Source organism: Rhinatrema bivittatum, chromosome 4 (genome assembly GCF_901001135.1).
Source record: "Rhinatrema bivittatum chromosome 4, aRhiBiv1.1, whole genome shotgun sequence".
Classification (NCBI taxonomy): Eukaryota; Metazoa; Chordata; class Amphibia; order Gymnophiona; family Rhinatrematidae; genus Rhinatrema; species Rhinatrema bivittatum.
In genome coordinates, this window is record NC_042618.1 from 236,717,533 (window position 1) to 236,740,795 (window position 23,263).

The window sequence follows — 23,263 nt, forward strand, 5'->3', positions numbered from 1 at the left end:
AGTTCTCTTCCTACCAATCTGCCTACCACACAAGCTAGAGACCTAGGAGTAATAATAGACAACCGGCTAAACTTCAAGGCACACATCAACAAAACAACCAAAGACTGCTTCTATAAACTTCAGGTCCTGAAAAGGATAAGACCCCTTTTCCACGCTCAAGACTTCAGAACGATCATCCAAGCAGTCATTTTTTCGAAACTAGACTATTGCAATTCCCTATTGCTAGGTCTACCATCATCATACTCCAAACCCCTACAGATGGTTCAAAATTCAGCAGCCCGAATCTTGACAGGCGCAAGGAAAAGAGACCACATATCCCCCGTCCTGAAAGAGCTTCACTGGTTACCAGTCTACTTCCGCATCATGTACAAAGCCTTAACCATCACCTACAAAACTATACATCAACTTACCACTCTCGATCTTCAATTCCCTCTCCAAACACATAATTCTACCAGACCTACTAGAGATGCTTATAGAGGCTCCCTCCAAGTTCCCCCAGCGAAAACGACCAGACACATCACCATAAGAGATCGCGCCACCTCCACAGTTGGCCCTCTTTTGTGGAATTCCATTCCTACAGACCTCAGACAGGAGCCCTGCCTCCCAACTTTTAGGAAAAAACTTAAGACTTGGTTATTCAAACAAGCATTTCCGGACACAACCCAATGACACATTCCAATGACTCCTAAAACTCCACTCCTCTTGTATATAACATTTATTCTGTATACTATATTTAAATTGTATATTGTTTAACCATCTCTTTTCTCTCCTCTCTTCTTCCTTCTCCAAGTTCGGCTACCCTTGTTAAATGTAACTGTACTTTCGGACACCACAGTTCTAGTTTTTTGTTTATAATGCACTCCTGTTCGATGTAAACCAGCAAGATATGTTTTCATGATTGCCGGTATATAAAAACTCTAAATAAATAAAATAAATAAATAAATAAATGGAAAAGCTATACCCGCTCCCTGAGGATTTTTTGGATCTTATCAAGGTGCCCAAGGTGGATTCAGCAGTGTCGGCAGTGACCAAGAGGACAACCATCCCGGTCACGGGGGGAATGGCCCTGCGGGATACGCAGGACCGTAAACTAGAGACCTTTCTCAAGAGGGTCTTCGAAGTCTCCGCCCTAGGTATGCAGGCCGTGATGTGCAGTTCGCTCGCGCAAAGGGCCAGCTTACTCTGGGTACAGTAGCTTCTCACCTCTCAGGAATTGCCCCCGAAGAGGCCGCCCAGGCGGACCGGCTGGAATCTGCCATAGCATACGGAGCGGACGCCCTGTATGATCTCTTTCGCGTAACTGTTGTAGCAGCCCGACGGCTCTTGTGGTTTCGCAAATGGGCAGCGGATGCTTCCTCCAAGTCGAGCCTTGGCTCCCTCCCCTTTCGGGGGAAGTTCTTATTTGGAGAGGACCTGGATCAGATCATCAAGTCACTGGGGGAAAATTCGGTGCATCGGCTGCCGGAGGATAGACAGCGTTCCTTCAGATCATTTTCTTCCGGCAGAACCAGGGCCAGGGCACAGCGACGTTATAGGTCTTACCGGCAGTCCGCTTCCCGGACGCAGCAGACAAGATCCCAGCCTTGGTCTCGTTCCTTTCGTGGGCGGAGGCCCGCGAGAGAGGGTCCAGGGCAGGGAATTCCGCCCACAAAGTCATCCCAATGATGCCAAAGGAGCCCACTTCTCACCTCCCCGGATTGGAGGCCGCCTCATGGACTTCCACGAGGAGTGGGCAGTTATCTCCACGGACCAGTGGGTGCTGGACACCATAAGAGACGGTTACGCCTTGGAATTTGTCCGCCCCCCGAGGGACCGGTTCATCTTCTCCCCCTGCGGTTCGGATCTCAAGAGGATAGCGGTTCAACAAACACTAGACCGGCTGCAGGAAATAGGGGCCATCGTTCCCGTCCCCTTCGACGAGGTGGGCTTGGGCCACTATTCCATTTACTTCAAAAAGGACGGTTCCTTTCGCCCCATCCTGGACTTGAAGGAGGTAAACAAGGCCCTCAGGGTCACCCAGTTCCGCATGGAGACTCTTCGATCAGTGATTGCCGCAGTGCACAAGGGAGAATTCCTCGCTTCACTGGACCTCTCGGAAGCGTACTTGCACATTCCCATCCTGCCGGCTCACCGGCGGTATCTTCGCTTCAAGATTCTAGGTCAACAAGATTCTAGGTCAATCAAGATGGCAAAAAGTCAAGCGGAAGAGAGGATTGCCAAAGAGGTAAAGAGTGGTAACAAAACATTTTTCAGATACATCAGTGAAAAGAGAAAAGTTCAAAGTGGTATAGTGAAATTGAAAGGTGGAAAGGATCAATGTGTGGAGAGAGACGAAGAAATGGCAGAAATATTAAATGAATACTTCAGTTCTGTGTTCACTAAAGAGGACCCTGGAGAAGGACCGACACTAGTTAACAAGAAACTGGAGGGGAATGGAGTAGATGTAACTCCATTCACAGTAGAAAATGTATGGGAAGAGCTGGTGAAACTGAAAGTGGACAAAGCCATGGGGCCTGATGAAGTTCATCCCAGAATACTGAGGGAGCTCAGAGATGTGCTGGCGGGTCCGCTGTGTGACCTATTCAATAGATCCCTAGAAACGGGAGTGGTGCCGAATGATTGGAGGAGAGCGGTGGTGGTCCCGCTTCACAAGAGTGGGAACAGAGAAGAGGCTGGTAACTACAGACCGGTTAGCCTCACTTCGGTGGTGGGAAAAGTAATGGAGTCACTGTTGAAAGAGAGAATAGTGAACTATCTACAGTCAGGAGAATTGCTGGACCAGAGGCAGCATGGATTCACCATTGGAAGATCCTGTCAGACAAATCTGATTGACTTTTTTGACTGGGTAACCAAGGAATTGGATCGAGGAAGAGCACTCGATGTCATCTACTTGGATTTCAGCAAAGCTTTTGACACTGTCCCGCACAGGAGACTGGTGAATAAAATGAAAAGCTTAGGAGTGAGTGCCGAGGTGGTGGCCTGGATTGCAAACTGGTTGACGGACAGAAGACAATGTGTGATGGTAAATGGAACTCTCTCTGAAGAGAGAGCGGTTTTAAGCGGTGTACCGCAGGGATAGGTGTTGTGACCGGTCCTTTTCAATATCTTTGTGAGCGACATTGCGGAAGGGATAGAAGGTAAGGTATGTCTTTTTGCGGATGACACTAAGATCTGCAACAGAGTGGACTCGCCGGAAGGAGTGGAGAGAATGAGACGGGATTTAAGGAAGATGGAAGAGTGGTCGAAGACATGGCAGCTGACATTCAATGCCAAGAAGTGCAAAGTCATGCATATGGGGAATGGAAATCCGAATGAACTGTATTCGATGGGGGGAGAAAGGCTGATGTGCACGGAGCAGGAGAGAGACCTTGGGGTGATGGTGTCTAATGATCTGAAGTCGGCGAAACAATGTGACAAGGCGATAGCTAAAGCCAGAAGAATGCTGGGCTGCATAGAGAGAGGAATATCGAGTAAGAAAAGGGAAGTGATTATCCCCTTGTACAGGTCCTTGGTGAGACCTCACCTGGAGTATTGTGTTCAGTTCTGGAGACCGTATCTCCGAAGAGACAGAGACAAGATGGAGGCGGTCCAGAGAAGGGTGACCAAAAAGGTGGAAGGTCTTCATCAAATGACTTATGAGGAGAGATTGAAGAATCTAAATATGTACACCCTGGAGGAAAGGAGGAGCAGAGGTGATATGATACAGACTTTCAGATACTTGAAAGGTTTTAATGATCCAAAGACAACGACAAACCTTTTCCATAGGAAAAAAATCAGCAGAACCAGGGGTCACGATTTGAAGCTCCAGGGAGGAAGATTCAGAACCAATGTCAGGAAGTATTTCTTCACGGAGAGGGTGGTGGATGCCTGGAATGCCCTTCCAGAGGAAGTGGTGAAGACCAGAACTGTGAAGGACTTCAAAGGGGCGTGGGATAAACACTGTGGATCCATAAAATCAAGAGGCCGTCAATAAAGAGTGGGTGGCTAGCCAGAATGACGGCTACTGCCTGGAGACAATACCCTTATTCAATAAACATACACATGGTTACTGTGACTCCAACATCGCTCTAAGCTACAACAGCAAGAGGAAATGTGGAAAAAAGGATTTGCACTCACAAAGTGGGGAGTAGCTGGCTTGTTACGGCGGTTACTACCCCAAACCAAATAAGCCTGATACTTCACTTTCAATGCATATCCAGCATAGCTCTCTGCTTCAACGGCAGGGGAGAAGAAAACCTGATACTTCACGCATATCCAGCATAGCTCCCTGCTTCAACAGCAGGGGAGAAGAAAAACTGATACTTCACGCATATCCAGCATAGCTCTCTGCTTCAACGGCAGGGGAGAAGAAAAACTGATACTTCACGCATATCCAGCATAGCTCTCTGCTTCAACGGCAGGGGAGAAGAAAAACTGATACTTCACGCATATCCAGCATAGCTCTCTGCTTCAACGGCAGGGGAGAAGAAAAACTGATACTTCACGCATATCCAGCATAGCTCTCTGCTTCAACAGCAGGGGAGAAGAAAAAAGGATTCGCACTCACAAAGCGGGGAGTAGCTGGCTTGTTACGGCGGTTACTACCCCAAACCAAATAAGCCTGATACTTCACTTTCAATGCATATCCTGCTTCAACGGCAGGGGAGAAGAAAAACTGATACTACAAGCATATCCAGCATAGCTCCCTGCTTCAACAGCAGGGGAGAAGAAAAACAACCAATAAGGGCTGAATAACACAGTCTGGGTAAAACAAATAAGCATGGGTGTAGCTTGCTTATTGCGGCGGTTACTTCCCCTACTACCCGTAACTAATCAAGCTTGATATTTCACTTGGTTGCAGCTCCATCACTGCTCTCTACATTAATGGTGGGGGTGGAAGGGAAATAGAACCAAAGAGCTAAGAGAAACAGATAAGTGTGAGAAAAAAATGTGAAGCTTGCTGGGCAGACTGGATGGGCCGTTTGGTCTTCTTCTGCCGTCATTTCTATGTTTCTATGTTTCTATGTTTCTATAACACTTTCAGTTCAAGGCGCTTCCCTTCGGTTTGGTGACCGCACCTCGGACCTTCACAAAGATCATGGTAGTGGTGGCAGTGGCCCTCCACAAGGAGGGTATCCTAGTACATCCGTACCTAGACTACTGGCTAATTCGAGCGAAGTCCTTCTCACATGGTCAGACCTCAGTGGCCAGAGTAGTACAATTCCTACGCTCTCTGGGCTGGGTGGTGAACCTTCCAAAGAGTTCCCTTGTGCCCTCGCAACACCTGGATTTCTTAGGAGCGAGCTTCGATACCCGGCGGGGTATGGTGTTCCTGCGCCAGGACAAGGCACAAGCCCTGAGAGAGCATGTGTCTCGGTTTTCGGCTCTGGAAGAACCAACCGCCTGGAATTATCTGCAGCTCCTGGGAGTAATGGCCTCCGCCATCGACATGGTACCCTGGGCGTTTGCACACCTGCGTCCACTGCAGGCGTCCCTACTATCCCGCTGGAAACCAGTCTCCCAGGAGTATCAGGTGATCCTGCCGCTTCCACCATTAGCCAGGAAAAGCCTGGATTGGTGGCTTGTCCCCTCGCATCTGGCTCGGGGAGTCTCGCTCGAGGTTCCCAATTGGGTGGTGGTGACCACCGATGCCAGCCTCGCGGGATGGGGCGCCGTCTGCGAAAGAAGCGCCACTCAAGGGACTTGGACGCCAGAGGAGGCAAAGTGGCCGATAAATTGCCTAGAAACGAGAGCCGTGCGTTTCGCTCTCCAGCGTTTTCTTCCCCTGGTGCGACACAGAGAGGTGAGGATCCTCTCGGACAACGCCACCACCGTGGCCTACATCAATCGCCAAGGGGGGACAAGAAGCAAGCATGTCTCCCTCGAGTCTACTCCCCTGATGGAGTGGGCGGAGAGCAATCTCGTCCGGATAGCGGCCTCTCACATCGCCGGGGTGGACAACATTCAGGCGGACTTCCTGAGTCGTCAACAGCTAGACCCCGGCGAGTGGGCTCTCTCCGACGAGGCAATGCATCTCATCATCCGTCGTTGGGGGACTCCACGCCTCGATCTAATGGCGACCTTTCTCAACGCCAAGGCTCCACGCTTCTTCAGCCGCAGAAGAGAGCGCGGCGCGGAGGGGGTGGATGCCCTCGCCCTTCCGTGGCCGTCGGATCAACTGCTCTATGTGTTTCCTCCTTGGCCTCTGGTCGGCAAGGTTCTCCGCAGGTTGGAACATCATCGAGGGACTGTAATTCTCGTCGCCCCGGAATGGCCCCGTCAGCCATGGTTCACAGATCTACTTCAGATGACAGTGGACGGTCCACTTCGCCTGTCCCATCTTCCTCATCTTCTGCGCCAGGGTCCGGTATTTTTCGAGCAGGCAGAACTCTTCTGTCTTGCGGCCTGGCTTTTGAACGGCGCCGTCTCCGCCACAGAGGCTACCCGGAGACAGTGATCTCAACGATGCTTCATTCCTGCAAGCCTTCGACCTCCGTCGCTTACGTTCGAGTTTGGAAGGTCTTCGAAGCATGGTGCTCCGACCGCGGAGTCCAAACCATGGAGGCAACTGTCCCGCTGATCCTTCATTTCCTACAGGATGGTCTGGATAAGGGTCTCGCCTATAATTCGCTCCGGGTTCAGGTGGCGGCCTTGAATGTCTTGGTACAGAAGGACTGCTCTCTACCCCTTCAGCCGGATATCGCACGTTTTCTGAAGGGTGCCAAACACCTACGGCCACCGGTCTGGGATCCTTTCCCTTCTTGGAGCCTCAACTTGGTGCTGCGAACGCTGTCGGGTCCTCCTTTTGAACCCCTGAGGGGGTCCACCCTCAAGGACCTGACCCTCAAGACTGTTTTCCTGGTAGCCATCTCTTCTGCTCGCCGGATCTCAGAACTTCAAGCCTTGTCCTGCCGGGACCCTTATCTGCGTTTCTCCGACTCCGGGGTTTCCCTTCGTACGGTGCCATCCTTCCTACCAAAGGTGGTCTCGGCCTTCCACGTCAATCAAACGGTGGAGCTTCCAGCGTTTGCTCCAGAGGAACCCCGGTCTCTCCGGCTCCTGGACATCAAGCGTGTACTGCTCCGTTACCTGGAGGTTACCAATGACTTCCGGGTATCCGATCATTTGTTTGTCCTCTAGTCAGGACCGAGGAGAGGTTCTCAGGCATCCAAGATGACTATTGCTCGCTGGATAAAGGACGCCATCTCATCGGCTTACATTACGGCGGGGTGGGTGCCGCCTCGCAGCGTCTCGGCTCATTCCACGCGATCCCAAGCGGCGTCCTGGGCGGAATCTCGCTCCGTTTCCTCCCAGGAAATCTGCCGTGTGGCGACATGGAAGTCGTTGCACACTTTTTCCAGACATTACAGACTACACCTGGCGCCTCAGTGCACGGGTTCTTTTGGCGATCAAGTTCTCCGAGCAGGTCTCTCAGGATTCCACCCGGTTTAGGGAAGCTTGGGTACATCCCACTGTCTGGACTGATCCAGGTACGTACAGGGAAAAGAAAATTATTCCTTACCTGCTAATTTTCGTTCCTGTAGTACCATGGATCAGTCCAGACGCCCACCACTAGGGGTTTCATTAGGTCCTGCTCGGATTCTTCCAGGTATCTTTCATTCTGTTTGTCTCTGATTATTGTTACTGTTCACAGCTCCTCACAAGTTGACTGTTGCTGGTCCCGTTGACCGTTTGTTTACTTATATCTTTCTCTGTTCCTTTTTGGGTACAGTTCTGGATCCAAAATGTTGTGTTTTGCTTTTGGGCTTTGCTATGCGTAATACTGAGCTCCAGCATAGGGTGCACTACTCTATATGCTGACGCTCTCAAACTCTGTTCTGACTCCATCTGCTGGTCGGGGGATATAACCCACTGTCTGGACTGATCAATGGTACTACAGGAACGAAAATTAGCAGGTAAGGAATAATTTTCTTATCTGTCTCCATACAGCAGGCATTACTTTAAGTAAAGTCTCCCATCAAGTGTCCCTCTAAGTCAAGGGACATCAGTATGGTATTAACACAACTGATAAAAGCTCGATTTGAGCCACTGGACTCTTGTGAGCTGAAATAACTGACCTGGAAGGCCATATTTTTGGTCGCAGGCAATTAGGTCAGGCCCTAGTGATTTATACACCATTATACTAAGTTTTTCAACATTAGGGTGATTGTGTGCACGCAGACTAAATTCCTGCCCAAGGTAGTGTCTGACTTCCACCTTTCTCCCAGGCCACATGCCCACAAGAGTGAATGGGTGTTGCACAGTTTGGATTGCAAAAGACTTAGCCTTCTATCTGGAGTAGAATGAGGCCCTTAGAAAGTCCAACTAGCTTCTTGTTTTGTTTTCCACCAAACCAGAAATTGCCTTTGCCAAGCACATTCTTTCTAATTGGCTAGCAGATTTCATCACCTTCTGTTATGCCCAGGCAAATCTGAATCTGTAGGGGCATGCAAAGTCTCATAGTGTCTGAGCCACGTTAGTGTCAGTAGCCCACCCAAAATCAACCTCCATGGAAATCTGCAAGGCTGTGACTTGAGTTCTTTCCACACATTCTCATCACACTTTACTTGGACAGAAGCTCCCGAGAAGGCAGATCTGGCCAGTTTGTCCTGCAGAGTCTCTTTGAGGTGTAGAACTTATTTTGGTTATCTGGCCTGTTGCCACCAAAATAAAATGGAGAATGTCATATTGCCTGTATCACTCCATGGTGAGACTACCCCTTGAGTACTATGTTAATTTCTAGTTGCTGTATCTCAGAAAAGATATTGATGTACTGGAGAAAGTACAGAGAAGGATGACCAGAATGATAAAGGGATGAAACGGCTCCCCTATGAGGAAAGGCTAAAGAAGTTAGAGCTGTTCAGCTTGGAGAAGAGATGGCTGAGGAGGAATAAGATGGAGGTCTATAAAATCATGAGAGGACTAGAATGGGTTAATGTAAATTGGTTGTTTAGTCTTTAAGATAATACAAGGACTAGGGGGCATACCATGAAGTTAGCAAGTAGCACATTTAAAACAAATTGAAGAAAATTCTTTTTCACTCAATGTATAATTAAGCTCTGGAATTCGTTGCCAGAAGATGTGGTTGAGGCAGTTAGCTTAACTGTTTACAAAAGGTTTAGACAAATTCTTGTAGGAGAAGTCTTTAAACTGCTATTAGTGAAATTGACTTAGAAAATAGAGACTGCTTATTACCAGCATTAATAAATGGGATCTATTTAATGTTTGGGTACTTGCCAGGTACTTGTATCTAGGATTGGTCACTGTTGGAAACAGGATACTGGGCTTGATGGGCCCAGAATGCCAACTTCTTATGTTCTTAAAACAATTCTTTGCCTGTTAACATTGTTCTTTGGTTATTTCCCCCTTTTTCATTTGGGCTCTCTGTAGCTAGGGATTCCCCACAGGTGAAAACTGCCATCCTGCTTGTCCTTGAAGAAAGTTGTTCCCAGAGGACAGGAGGATATCAGTCCTCACATATGGGTAACATCATCATATGGAACCCAGCGCAGAAGTTTTAGTTCAAAGCATCTAGAAGTTTTGGATGTGCCTGACTGGGCATGTGCAGTTCCACAACGTGTTATCACCTTACATACTGGGTCCCCCCTAGTTCTATACAAAGTTAAAGACTCGGAGAACCAACTCCAAGGGGAAAAGGGCTTTGTGAGGACTGACATCCTGCTGTCCTCGGAGAATGTCTGTTACAGGTCAGCCATTTAGCTTTACAGGTGTGTCTTAGTAGTAGTCCCATTACCTCCCATCTTTAGAATTAGTTTTAACATTCCTTTCAAAGTCGATGATAGATTGCCCTTTGCCTTGTCTATGGCTGCTAGCACTTCCTAACTCAGAACTAAAAAGTTTCCCTGTTACTAATTTAAGAATTTGAGAGGCTGTATGTGTCAAAGTAGATTTTTTGCCGCGCATATGTTCAGGTTTGTCAGTTTGTGTTGATGTAATTTTTTTCTTTATGTAATTTCTGTTTTAAGATATCGGTACCCATTGGAGGATCTCCCTTCTCTGTTGTATGGAGTGAAATCTCGAGCACAATCCTATGACACCTGGGTCAGTCGAGTTACAGAAGCACTGGCAGCTAACCTCAACCACAAGAAAGGTTAGGGATCAGTTCTTTCTGTTTGTAGAAAATTTGGGATTGCAAATAATTAGTATGCTACAAAGATAGGTGGCCAGGTGTTATTTGTCTGTTAATAAATGCAACACAAGATGTCTACATAGTATGATAAGCATGGACTATATATTTTTAATAAACTAAACTCTTGTGGCATGAGAGACTTCTTGTGCTGGTTCAGGGAGGGCATACCATGCTAACTGGTGTTTGAGATGTCTCTTATAATATGGGTCACTACTAATAGTGCAGGTCACCTTTGGGCTGTAAGTTTCTCGGCAACAGGAAAAAATGAAAAGTTGAATATATGATATTGCTTTGGCAATACCATTTACCCTTTTGCTTTTTTAATTCTGACTCTTGCCACCCTTAGCATGTTCCTGTTTTATCCCAGGCAAGCAGGATGATAGTCCTCACATATGGGTGACATCACTGGACGGATCCCTATCACGGAAAACTTTCTGTCAAAGTTTCTAGAAACTTTTGACTGGCACACTGAGCCCACTGAGCATGCTCAGCATGCCATTATCCCTCGAGCCACAGGGGTCTCCCTTCAGTCTTCTTTTTTCTGCGCTGCAGTTAGCCTCGCAGTTAAGGAGCCCTGTGTGTTTTCACACAACTTTTCCTCACGGAAAAACTAATAGTTTTTCTCAGAAAAATCCCCTCATTGGGGTCTCCCAGTCTCGGATCAATTTTTCTTCGATCGGTGACTAAAACAAATATTTCGCGGTCGATACCGTTCCAAATTTTTATCGGTGACTGCAGGCTGTCGACAGCTGTCCGGCCTTTCACAATGGCAACCGGCTTAAAAAAATGCCCTAATTGCCCCCGTACATCGTCTATCACCGATCCTCAAATTGAGTGTGTCTTGTGCCTCAGCCCCGAACACAACATTTTATATTGTCACTAATGTGCTGAGATGACTTCCAAAGGTAGACGGGCCCGTCTAGATAAAATGGAACATCTTTTCAATATTCAGCACATTCCATCGTCATCGACGCAGTCATCACCGGCAGGAGTTACAAAAAAGGTAATCTTAAAAACCTGCCGGGTGCATGGGGGTAGTGGGGACCCACTATCCCCATCTCCATCGAAGGCATCGACGAAATCAGCATCTGTGCTCGAAAAAAGGGAGCACTGTGAGAAACAGTCATTGGCATCGATAGGAACAGCCCGGTGCCGATTCCGATCCGGGGGTGAGTTCGATACCTATCGACCCACCCGCTAAAAAGCCCAGGATCGAAGATACTTCGCCATCGATGCCAAAACTGAGGCAATCCCGGTGCTGGTTACTGAGCTCCACAGGGGCCTGTGGTGCTGCCAGTGACCTCAGACGTCCAGCCGGGCTCTCAGGTCACGACGTGCATTCATGCACTGCCATGAGCGCACACCGTGACCTCGGACGTCCAGCTGGGTGCTCAGGTCACAGCGTGCGCTCATGCACCTTCGCCGGCGAGGGCTGCTGGAAGCTGCGCCTCGCATGGGGAGCGCCCGTCCGCCCCGGGCTGTTGAAGCCGCTCTCACCGCCGGCTGCCCCCGGGAGGAGGGGAGAGAGGACTGGGGCTCCTCCGGAGACTGGCACCCAAGGACGCGGCCAGGGCAGGTGAGCGGGGGCTGGGGGAAAGTTTGCCCGATCCTATTGAGTGCAGGTTTTATCAAGCAGAACAATGCTCCACCACCCTGGGTTTGAAAGTTATTTTTCAGAATACTGTTCGCATTGCAGTGGAAAGGAGAATGCATTGATATAGCGGAGAGAGGAACTGGGATGCTTAAAAAAAAATCTTTCGTCCTTCCAGTGATGGGATTAGTCGCGATCTGAAGAGTAGCTTTCCCGGTGCGTTGGATTTTAGGTTGGGCAGGCAAGAGTTTAGGTTATGCCTGGAAACAACAGGTCCTTCCTTCCTGCTCCGGAGCTGTCAGCGCGCCCGCACGGGAGACCGGCACCCATGGACGCGACCAGGGCAGGTGAGCGGGGACTGGGGGAAAGTTTGCCCAATCCTGGCTCCTCTAAAGGTCTTGTCCCGGGGGGTGAGGGGATCGTTTGCCCGTGAAATTTCGTCTCTCTGACCTGAAGCTCCACACTAACGCAGGGGTAAGGATAGGCTGTAAATTAGCAGGTTAAACATGCGGCAAAACTGCAGGTTAAAAAGGCAATAATCGGGGCGCACGTTACTGTATGGGAGGGAATAGCTAATCCGATCGTTTACATACTATATACATGCCGTGGGCGGAAAGGGTTTCCCGTTGATTTAAAGAAGCGGTAAGGATGGGTTAAAAGGGATAATAAATCGCGGGTTGGACTTACGCGGCCAAATTGTGGGTACAAAGCGGGTTAGAAGCAGGGTAACTACGGCCACACTTTACTGTATCGGCCTGAAAGTGCCTAGCATTGGCTGCGACCCATCTATGGAAGAACAGCATACACATCTTTCCTTACCTAGATGACTGGCTGATCAAAAGCCCTTTCCAAGCAAGGGGCTCTCAACGCTCTCAAGCTCACTATCAATCTACTACGCTCGTTGGGATTTCTCATCAACTACCAAAAATCCCACCTGACTCCATCTCACCTCCTTACTTTCATCGGAGCAGATTTGAACACCACAGTCGCAAAGGCCTTCCTGCCCAACGACTGCGCAGTCACACTCTCCAAGCTAGCTTTGTCTCTGTGCACAAAAGAAACAGCCTCAGTCCATCAATTCCTAACGTTGCTGGGCCACATGGCTTCCACGGCCCACGTCACTCCTATGGTCATACTGGCCATGAGAATAACTCAATGGTCTTTGAAATCTCAGTGGCTCCAAGCCACTCAGCCTCTTTCATCCCAGATTCATGTAACCCACCAGTTACGGTTATCGCTTCTCTGGTGGACAAACAAAGCCAACTTGCTGTCAGGTCTACCCTTCCAGCAACCAGTTCCACAAGTAATTTTAACCACAGACTCATCCAACTTGGGTTGGGGAGCTCATGTGAACAATCTTCAAACTCAAGGTACTTGGATACAGCTCGAAGCAACGTTTCAGATCAACTTCCTAGAGCTTCGAGCTATACATTATGCTCTATATGCGTTCAAGGACTGCCTTTCAAACAAGACTGTTCTCATACAAACAGACAACACAGTTGCATTGTGGTACTTGAACAAGTAGGACGGCACAGGATCTTATCTCCTTTGCCAAGAAGCCACGCAGATCTGGGCCCGGGCCCGGGCTCTTGCGCACTCCATGCATCTGCGGGCCACTTATCTGGCAGGCATACAAAACATAGTAGCAGATCGCCTCAGTCGACAGTTACATCCCCACGAGTGGTCTCTGGATCCTATGGTAATGACCAGAATCTTCCAACGCTGGGGTCAACCAACAAATAGACCTCTTTGAATTCGAACTGAATCATAAAGTGGACAGATTCTGCTCCCTGCACAGGCAACAGAACACATTAGCCATGGACGCCTTCGCTCACCCCTGGAACACAGGCCTCCTATATGCATATCCCCCGATACAGCTGATAGCCAAAACTCTCGTGAAGTTACAACAGGAAAAAGGGTGAATGATACTCCTAGCCCTGTATAAGCCTCGACAAGTATGGTTTCCCATGCATCTCAACCTCTCAATCAAAGAACCTATTCGCCTGGGCACAGCACTCACTCTCATAACTCAGAACCTAGGCATGTTACGCCATCCGAACCTTCAAACCCTATCCCAACACAGCCTGGATGTTCAAAGCTTGATCCTCCCAACTGCTCAACCTTTCAACTGATGCCTCTCAAGTGCTTGTAGCCTCACGAAAGCCTTCCACACAAAAATCCTATCGTTCTAAGTGGAATAGATTTACCATATGGTGCACGCAAAAAGGTATCGACCCCTTTTCCTGCCCTACTCCATCTCTATTAGACTATGTCTGGCACAGACAGACTCTGGTCTCCAGACTTCTTCGGTGAGGGTACACCTGAGTGCCATCTCAGCGTACCACAAGGGAGTTGGGGATGTCCCGGTAACAGCGCAACCCCTTGTGAGTAGGTTTATGAGGGGTCTATTACAACTTAAGCCCCCTCTACGGCCACCAGTCACTGAATGGGACCTAAATGTAGTACTTACAAGGCTCATGCGCTCCCCGTTTGAGCCTTTGCATTCCTGCGATGTTAAATTTCTTACATGGAAAGTTTCTAGTAGCCATTATATCCACTCGAAGGGTTAGTGAGTTACAAGCACTTGTCACATACTCACCCTATACCAGGTTCCTACCTGACAGAGTGGTCCTCCTTACTCACCCTAAATTCCTTCCCAAGGTGGTTACTGACTTCCACTTGAATCAGTCTATAGTCTTGCCCACATTTTTCCCAAGGCCTCACTCTCACCAAGGCGAGAGGGTTTTACCTAGACTGCACTGCAGTCCATAGGAAATCCACCCAACTCTTTTTTTCTTTCAATAAAAACAAACCGGGAGTTGCAGTGGGCAAACAAACTCTCTCCAATTGGCTAGCAGACTGTATTGAATTCTGCTATGAGAAAGAGGGCCTTCCTCTCCAGGGACGAGTGAAGGCATACTCAGTGAGAGCCATGGCAACCTCGTAGCACACTATCGTTCAGTACTGATTGCTGAGATCTGTAAAGCTGCAACACGGAGCTCTCTTCACACATTTGCAGCACATTACTGCCTGGACAAGGAAGAACGTCAAGACTCTGCCTTTGGCCAATCCGTCTTGAAGAATTTATTTCCAGTATAATCCCAACTCCTTCCACATCCAATCTGCTGTGATTTTCAGGCTGCCTCATTTTTCCCAAAGGTACACCAGTTGTGCCTGTTGCACAAGTTGTACGCTGTTGGTCCAAACAAATATGAGTCAGCCTGTAGCTTGCTAATCACCCACATGTGAGGACTACCATCCTGCTTGTCCTGGGAGAAAGCAGAGTTGCTTACCTGTAACAGGTATTCTCCCAGGACAGCAGGATGTAGTCCTCACAAAACCCACCCGCCACCCAGCGGAGTTGGGTCTGAAACCATTTTATTTTTTCACTCGCACCTTTTGCTACAAATTAGACTGAAGGGAGACCCCTGTGGCTACAGGGATTATGGCATGCTGGGCATGCTCAGTGTGCCAGTCAAAAGTTCTAGAAACTTTGACAGAAAAGTTTTCCATCATAGGGCTCCATCCAGTGACATCTCCCACAAGTGAGGACTACACCCTGCTGTCCTGGGAGAACACCTGTTACAGGTAAGCAACTCTGCTATATCCCTGGCTATTAATATTATTACTTTATTTTGAAAATAGTCACCAATACCAAGTTCCTCATACAGAATCATTGTGAGTGAAAAATCATGTTGAAAAAGATTGACATACATGATGGTCAATTTCTTTATGACAGAAAAATAATTAAGCTTGAAAGTAATTTTGTGGGCATTTTTTAATATCAGTGAAGCAGAGAGTATGCTGCTTCCTTACAGGAACCTAAATATACATATGCTGGGAATTATTTTTCCTTTTGTACAGAAAATGTGGTTCATGTGATAAAGCTATGCCTACTGCACCAGATTTTTCCTGCACTGGTAAATTTGAAAGACAGAATTTTCAAACCTTGAGCAAAGGCATGGAATTAAAATTAAATGTGTGAATAGGAGCTATATTTTCAGAAAAGATGACAAACTCCTAGCAGAACTTATACAAAGAGAAAAATGGTAATTTTCAGTATATGTGCTAGATTGGCCAGTGAATATGTATAGCGCCTGTCTGAGTTCTTGTGTAGCTGTGTAGTCATATGGGAATGTATGTCAGCTGTGTATGATTGTAGATATTTTGTGTAATTCTTATACATATTTTGTTGCAGATGTGATCGAGCTGAAAGTGATGATGGAGGATGCTGAAGACAGGAAGTTTCCAGAAAATGATCTGTATCGTAGACTCAGGGATGCTGTAAAAGAGGCAGAGACTTGTGCATCCGTAGCTCAACTTCTTCTGAGCAAAAAGCAGAAGCATAGGTAAAGGAACTTGAGTATGCAAATATGAAGGGGATTTTCTCTAAATGCCCCGACTATCTCCTTTTACAAGGAAACCCTACTGGAAGAAGTGGGACTAGAGGATTTGAAAACTTCTGAAATATTTCTCCATGTGGAACTGTGTAGGAGCCCAGGCTAACATTTAGTAGTGTAAATAACAAAGGCTGGTGGAACCTTTTACATTAACTGATTTACCCTTGAAAGCTCATATCTCGAGTCCATTTCTTCAGATGCAATAAAGTATCTGATTATTTTCTGTCGATAACAGGACTGAATTAGTCATAACATGTGGGTGACATCATCCAGCAGTACCAAATGGACCTCTCTGACAAAGCTAGTACAGCTTTTGTTCTACTGAGCATGTATGGGAATTCTCTTGGACATTTTCTTGTAAGCCCCCTCTGTCTTTTTTCGTCCAAGTTCTAGCATTGATGTGTACCTTGTCTCTCTCTGTTCTTTAAAAAATTCAAAACTTTAACTGTAAAAGTTGCCTTGCTGCCTCAGGAGCTGCCCAAATGGCACTTTTCAGTGCTATCTTTAAAAAAAACAAACAAACAAAAACCCCTTTTTTCTCAGAACATCTTCTAAGAAGAAAGCCACAGGAAGTAAGCTTTAAAGACTGTTTGTGGCAGGAAAATGTCCATTATGGATGGACACAAACTCTGCTACAGCTGCCTGGGTCCAGACCATGACCAAGAGAATTGTTACAATTGTGGGTGGATGTCCTCTCATACACAATGGTCCAGGGCCTGGAAAATGGAAGAATTGCAGAAATCTTGTAGATGCTGCAGTAAATCATCTTCCCAAAAAGCAGCCTTGTCTGCCTCAAGGGAATAGAGTTGAACTCCAGCATCTCTAAAATATCTTCCCCATTAGTAGAACGGGCCGAATCCTCAGGGTCAAGTAAATATAGCTGTCAGGCATAGAAGAAAAGGGAGCACTACTCTGCAGAACCACTGGAATATCAGGCACCGGAAAAACAGAGGCCACACTACCGATTCACAAGTCTTTGACCCATCAAGCCTCGAAACTTTGATCATCAATGCTTTTGCCTATTCAACCACTGGAAGTATTAGAATATCATACCACAAATCTTCCTACGCATCTACATGCTGGTTGGGGCAAGCATTTCATTGCGCAGAGAGGGATATAATCTTCCTTCCACCACTGACTACTAGAGCACTCTAGCCAACAAAATTGTTACAAGGTCTGCAGCTAGAAACACCAGATCCTATTTGGTCTGCCTCTTATTTCTACTCAGCCTCCAGTGCAAATTCTACAAAGCCAAGAACATACACAACATTCCATTCTAGTATCTGAAGAGGATGTTCCACCACCTACACCAGGTCAGAGACCACGTCAGCCACTTGACCAAGTAGTGAAAGATATCTTTGCTTCATTAGTGGCTACTGATAAAGTAGAGTACCATTCAACCTTTCCTTCCCAGGATGTCATCTTTATTTCCATGAGAAGGAGACCCAGAATCTTCAATATATGTGGATTCTCCATAGGAACCTTCGCAAGGGGATTCGAGTCCACCACATTCACATGTAGTGGTCTCTAGCCACTCCAAGGATATGCACCAGGGATTTTGTCCTCCGAGGTGACCGAGGATTTCTCCTTAGTCACCAGCTTCATCATTGATCCAGGACTCCAGTGTTCCCTCACCTCTAGGCTCCAAAGAGGGATTGATGGGAATTCTTTCTGACCTCCCCCCTTTGGAACACTTGTCTCTCTAGATGATCTTTCCTACTCCAGGTTTCTGAGCAAATTAGGAATAGCTTTTGGAGTGAATGTGAATAAGGGCAAAGACCCTCTTGCAGACATCTTGGGCCTCAGTTCTGGAAGCTCTAGCGGACCCAGCAGCAATCCCGGATCATCACATCCCTCAAGATTTACAAATGAGAATGTGGGAAAATCCTATTTCCTCTGCCCTAGTAGTAAAGAAACTTGACTTCAAGTGAATAGTTAAAAAAAATTCTCAGGCTTCTGAATAGTACAATTGCCCCATCAATCAGTAGTAGTAGAATCCACTCTTAAGAGTGAAGAAAACAAGAGATATTCAAATATGCTGCCAGGGAAAAATCACAGGCTACTGGACAATTTTGGCAAAAAAGATATTTCAAAGTTCCATACTTAATGCATGGATCACTGCTTATCAATTTTATATGGTTCAATAGTTTCATGACTGTATTCCCCCAATAATAGAGGAATACATACCTTCAGCAATTATTGAATGCCAAAGAGTGTATGCACTATTTTTTTTGATCTGTCTATGAGGCATTCAATATCACGCTCCTTGTCAAACTTCATTATAGCTTGCCTTATGGCCTGGTTGAGAGCCAATACCCTATGCGAGGCTGTCTATGAAAAGTTGGTAGATATGCCCTGCCTCAGTGAATACTTAGGAGATAAGCTGAGAGAAACATTGGCTCAGATTAAAGAACAACATTTAGCGGTGCAGTTCCCTCTCTACGGGACCAGGCCAAATTGGTTTTGTCGGGGGGAGATATGCCTCAGTGAATCTTCGTAAATTGTTGTCTGCCATTTCACTCTGTACTAGCAAAGCTCTGCTGTTTATGGTAGTTAGTTTCGATGTGGAGAAAGCATTTGATAGGGTGGAATGGCAGTGTCTATTTGAGGTGTTGCACCATATGCAATTGAGTGGATTATTTCTGGGTGGAGTTTGATTATTATACACTAACCCCTTAACTAACATCACTGTGAATGGAGATGTCTCCCTGACCTTTGCTGTTCAAAGGGGTATGAGGCAGGGCTGCCCTCTTTCCCCTTTGTTCTTTCTTTTAGCCATGAAACCTTTATTGGTCACGCTTCAACAATCCGATGAGATTCAGGGCATTCAAATGGGGTCTTCTCTTTTTAAATACGCTGCTTTTGCAGATGACCTTTTGGGTTTTTTTACACGACCCGTTACTTTCTCTTACCAACTTAAGGACTTTTCAGTTATTTGGGGAATTCTGAGGATTTAAATCAAATCAGGACAAGTCAGAGGCCCTGATTTTTCCAGCTATGCTTAAGGAGCAGTGGGTGGGAGAATTTCCTTTCAAATGGGCAAAGGGATCCTTTCGTTATTTGGGGATAATTATCACGCTGAATCTAGCTTGTTTAATATTTCTCCGTTGCTGGCATTAACTAAAGACAAATTGGTGGTACGGCAAAATTTACCCCTGTCCTTGGGAGGGCGGGTTAATCTTTTCAAGATTACTTTGTTTCCTGCGTGGTTATATGTGTTGCAGGCGGTGCCCCTATTAATGTGTACAGATGCCCTCGCATTGGATCAGTTACTTTTGCGTTTAATTTGTGCTGGTAAGAGGTCCAGAATCACACTATCTCGACTCAAACAGTCATGGTCCACAGGTGGGTTGGGTCTCCTCGACTTCAAGAATTATAATTTGGCCTGTCTTTTATGTGTAGTTCATGACTGGTTGCATGACGGCTCTGTTTTCACTGTTCTTGAGTACAACAGGGCAATTCTGCATAATTTGGATCTCCGCTATTTATTACAAGCATCTTCACAGAGTCTTCCTTCTGGTCTAGCTAAACATCAGTTGCTGTTTCCTTTATGTTGGCCATGAAGAACTTATAATTATAATGAAGAAATTATAATTATTTGCCTCTTGTACACTGTTTTTGACCATTCAGGGGAATTTAGATTTCCCCGCGGGAACTCAGTCTCAGGGTATTATATAGCTCCAGCAGGTGCTGTCCATAGATGGGTCTGTTTTGCCTTTTCAGACTTTACAAAAACAGTTTGGGTTGAGAGCCCAAGAATTTTTCGCCTGTCTACAACTGTGGCACTATGTTCAGCCTTTACCTGCCGTTGATTTAGCCTTCACTGTAGTGCATAAAATAGATGACTTTTTCCATATTGAGCGAAGGAAAACTTTCTTTGTCTCGGATTCATAAAGTCTTACAGAACTTAGAACTGGGAGACTGGATCATGCCTATTTTGGACCACTGGCGATTAGTTGATGGGTTTCAATTGACCAGCCAACATTTACTCAACTGCTTTAAGACCTTGAAATCAGAGTCTTCTAATAGTTATCTACGTGAAATGCAATTTAAGTTCTTTCATAGGGCGTTGTTCCCAAACACTGCCATTTACAGCTAAGCTCACTCTCACTACTGACTGTTTAAAATGCTCTTCAGCCAGAGGCTCTCTTGCACATGTTTGGTACTTTCCTGTCATTTTGCATTTTTGGGGGAAGGCTCTGAATTTTATTAACTCCTTATTATGCAGTAATATTACCTTACTTCCAGAAGTGTTTATTATTTACTATGGACTTGCTGCAATGCACTTGGAAAGAAAGTGAGCGGGTGTTGACTAAGGCATTACTGGTTCATTGAAAACGTTCCATTTTGTTGGTCTGGAGGGACACTACTCCTCCTTCCTTTTGGCAGTGGAGGAACGTGATACACAACGTGATGTGGGATTTGTACCTTTTCAGCATTTCCCCTAGAACTAGAAGTTTAATTTTAAATACTTTATTTAGCCTGTTTCTGAATGGATGGGATCGGGGTGGGTTGGGACGGGTTTTCAGAGGGGGGGGGGGGGGGAGATGTAGGTCATCCATGTGTTTTCTTTTAGGGATCCAATGTACCAAAGTCCGACATCGGTCCTGTTGATTGTAAATTTCGGTTTTTATACCTACTATGGATGTGGGAGGAGGGGATCATTGTAAAAAATTGTTCTTGAACATGTTCTTTATCAGTTGTTTGTTCTGTTTTCAATAAAGGGGGTCCTTCTTTTAAGGATCCTCAGGACAGAAAGATTGAGATTCCTCTGAAACATGTATTTACATCTTCTGCTGTGACAGTACAAATTATGGTATGTGGCAGGCTTGTGGCACGAGCCCTTAGCTGGATTCAGCAGCTCTTGAGAATGCTAAAGCTTCCCGTTTGGAATTGGGAGCAGCATTCTTGGCTGATGTTTCCTATGATCTTATCAGAATCTCATCTTCGTCAGTTGCTTTGGCAATGGCAGCTAGGAGTCCTGGACCCTTGTCTTTTACTTTTTTCTTGGGTTCTGTGTACTTTCAGGATACTTTTGCTTATCCTCTGGTGCACTACATGAATCTGTTGAAGCCCTACAGCAGACTAAGGATTGTTGTCAGTTGCCTCTTTCCCCTTCTGATGGATGGCTGCCAGGTGCTGACTTTAGCATTGTAGTAAATTACTTTAGAAACACTATTATTGATTTTATTCTTTGAATAACTTTAAAAATGAAAATATTAATCTATGTTAAATGGAAGAGAAGCATGTGGAAATTAATGAAACAAGTTCAATCATGGGCTAATTTTTATTTTTAAAATTGTCCTTTGAAAGTTAAAGTACCATTGTTTATCAAAACTACACTTGTTTGAAAGTGTTAAGTATTTTCAGTAAACTGTGTCCTTTATAAAAAGTCACTTTACCTTTTCTGTAATATGCAACTTTACTACAGTAATACTTTTAATTATGTAAGTAGGACATAAGAACATAATTAATGCCATATGTGGTCAAATCAAAGGTCCATCAAGCCCAACATCCTGTCTCTTGACAGCGGCCAATCCAGGTATCAAATACCAAAGAATAGATCCAATCCTTCTTGCTTACCAGGGTAAGCAGAGGTTTCCCCAAGTTTACATCACTAATAGCAATTTATGGCCTTATTGCATGCTTGCATATTTATTTACAGATAACAAGCAATCACAATGTTGTCTCAGATCAAACACAGAATATACTTGTTCATTTTAACCTTTTTATTTTTTTGCAGCAAGCAGAGTTCTGAAAGTGGGAGGACACGTACAAAGTTAACTATGGAAGAGCTGAAAGCATTTGTCCAGCAACTGTTTAGCCTTCCCTGTATAATCAGTCAGGCGCGACAGGTCAAAGTGAGTCATTCCTCATTTTTGTTTTCTCTATATGTTGTGAGAGCTGTTGTGCTTATTCTTTCACCCTTTCGTTTAAATTCAACTTTTATTTATAAACTGCTTTTCCTATGTTCAAAGTGGTGAACATAATAAAACGAAAAATATAAACAAAGTTACAATATACAAGACAGACTAAATAGTTGAATAGTAACAAAATAGAGTAAAACTTAAAAAACAATGCATAAATCAAATATAAAGCATAGAATAAAATGATCAGCATTAAATAAAATAATCACAGGGAAGTGGTGTTGATGGTGCTTGCTGTACTGTGACCCAGGTGTTTTTGTATATGTGGGAATCTCTTCATTCTCTGTCATCCTGTTTAGTCCAATAGTTCTAAGTGCTCTTGGGTTTATAAATGCTAGTTGTCTTGAAGCACCTCATGTTTCAACTGCTTTGAGCTGCTTCTGCTTTTCACATTTCTTGAGTTAGCTTGGTACAGTGAATGCATATTTGCATGGTTACCTTGATACCTCCTGTACCTCTGGCTGCTAGGGAAACTCTTAGGAGATGCTTTGTTATACTAAGCACATCTGCACCCTTGAATTGGGATACAGTGTTACTCATCTGGTGTAGTAGAGTGTATCTTTGTTGGATGTCTTGATATTTTTTTGATACAATATACTGTTAGTCTGCTAATAATAAAATTAGTTAAAAAAAAAAAGCAAGCAAAGTAGTTGGGTAGAGACAATACCTTTAATCAAGTTAACAGATGTTTAAGGATGCAAGCTTTTAAGACAACAGTTCCTTCTCAGGAATTCTGTCTTGGTATTGGTTCTATTCACCTACTTTGTTTTTTTATTTTTTGTGGGTGGGTTTCAACTAATTGTAATTTTGGTGGGCTAAATGATTTGCCCACTTTCTCTTTGCTTTTTGAAATGTGTTTATCAAACTGAACTGAAAAAAAGTATTTTGGTACATGTGTAGGTATACATCCACAGGTGTTGGTTCATGATGTTCTTAAGTTCAGATACTTCTTTTTGATTGATGTACTTATAATCTCTGAGTTAACATGATTGGTATTATATATAAAGTGTTTACAACATCTTTCATGCAGTGTCTGTCAACATTTTCCCCTGTGAGTCTGTTGGTTTAGTGCATGTATTCTCAAACAATGAACAGTTCATCTTAGTCATACAGATGGATAATGCCATCATCAGTCCTTATGATCTCTCTGGGCATGTATAGTAAGTAGTTCCTACAACTGAGTGGCAGGCACATCTGTCTGTCCTTTTGCATTGTC

The 23,263-nt window shown here is 45.5% G+C and overlaps 1 protein-coding gene across 2 annotated transcripts in view; it reads left to right on the forward strand.

Moving 5' to 3' along the window:
- KDM5A (lysine demethylase 5A) overlaps positions 1–23,263 on the forward strand; it is a 331,505-nt gene that overhangs the window by 212,129 nt on the left and 96,113 nt on the right. For both annotated transcript variants that reach the window (XM_029599940.1, XM_029599941.1), the window contains 3 exons: positions 9,966–10,090; positions 15,919–16,069; positions 21,864–21,981. In XM_029599940.1, the coding sequence (XP_029455800.1) occupies positions 9,966–10,090; positions 15,919–16,069; positions 21,864–21,981 (394 nt within the window). The remainder of the gene's footprint in view (positions 1–9,965; positions 10,091–15,918; positions 16,070–21,863; positions 21,982–23,263) is intronic.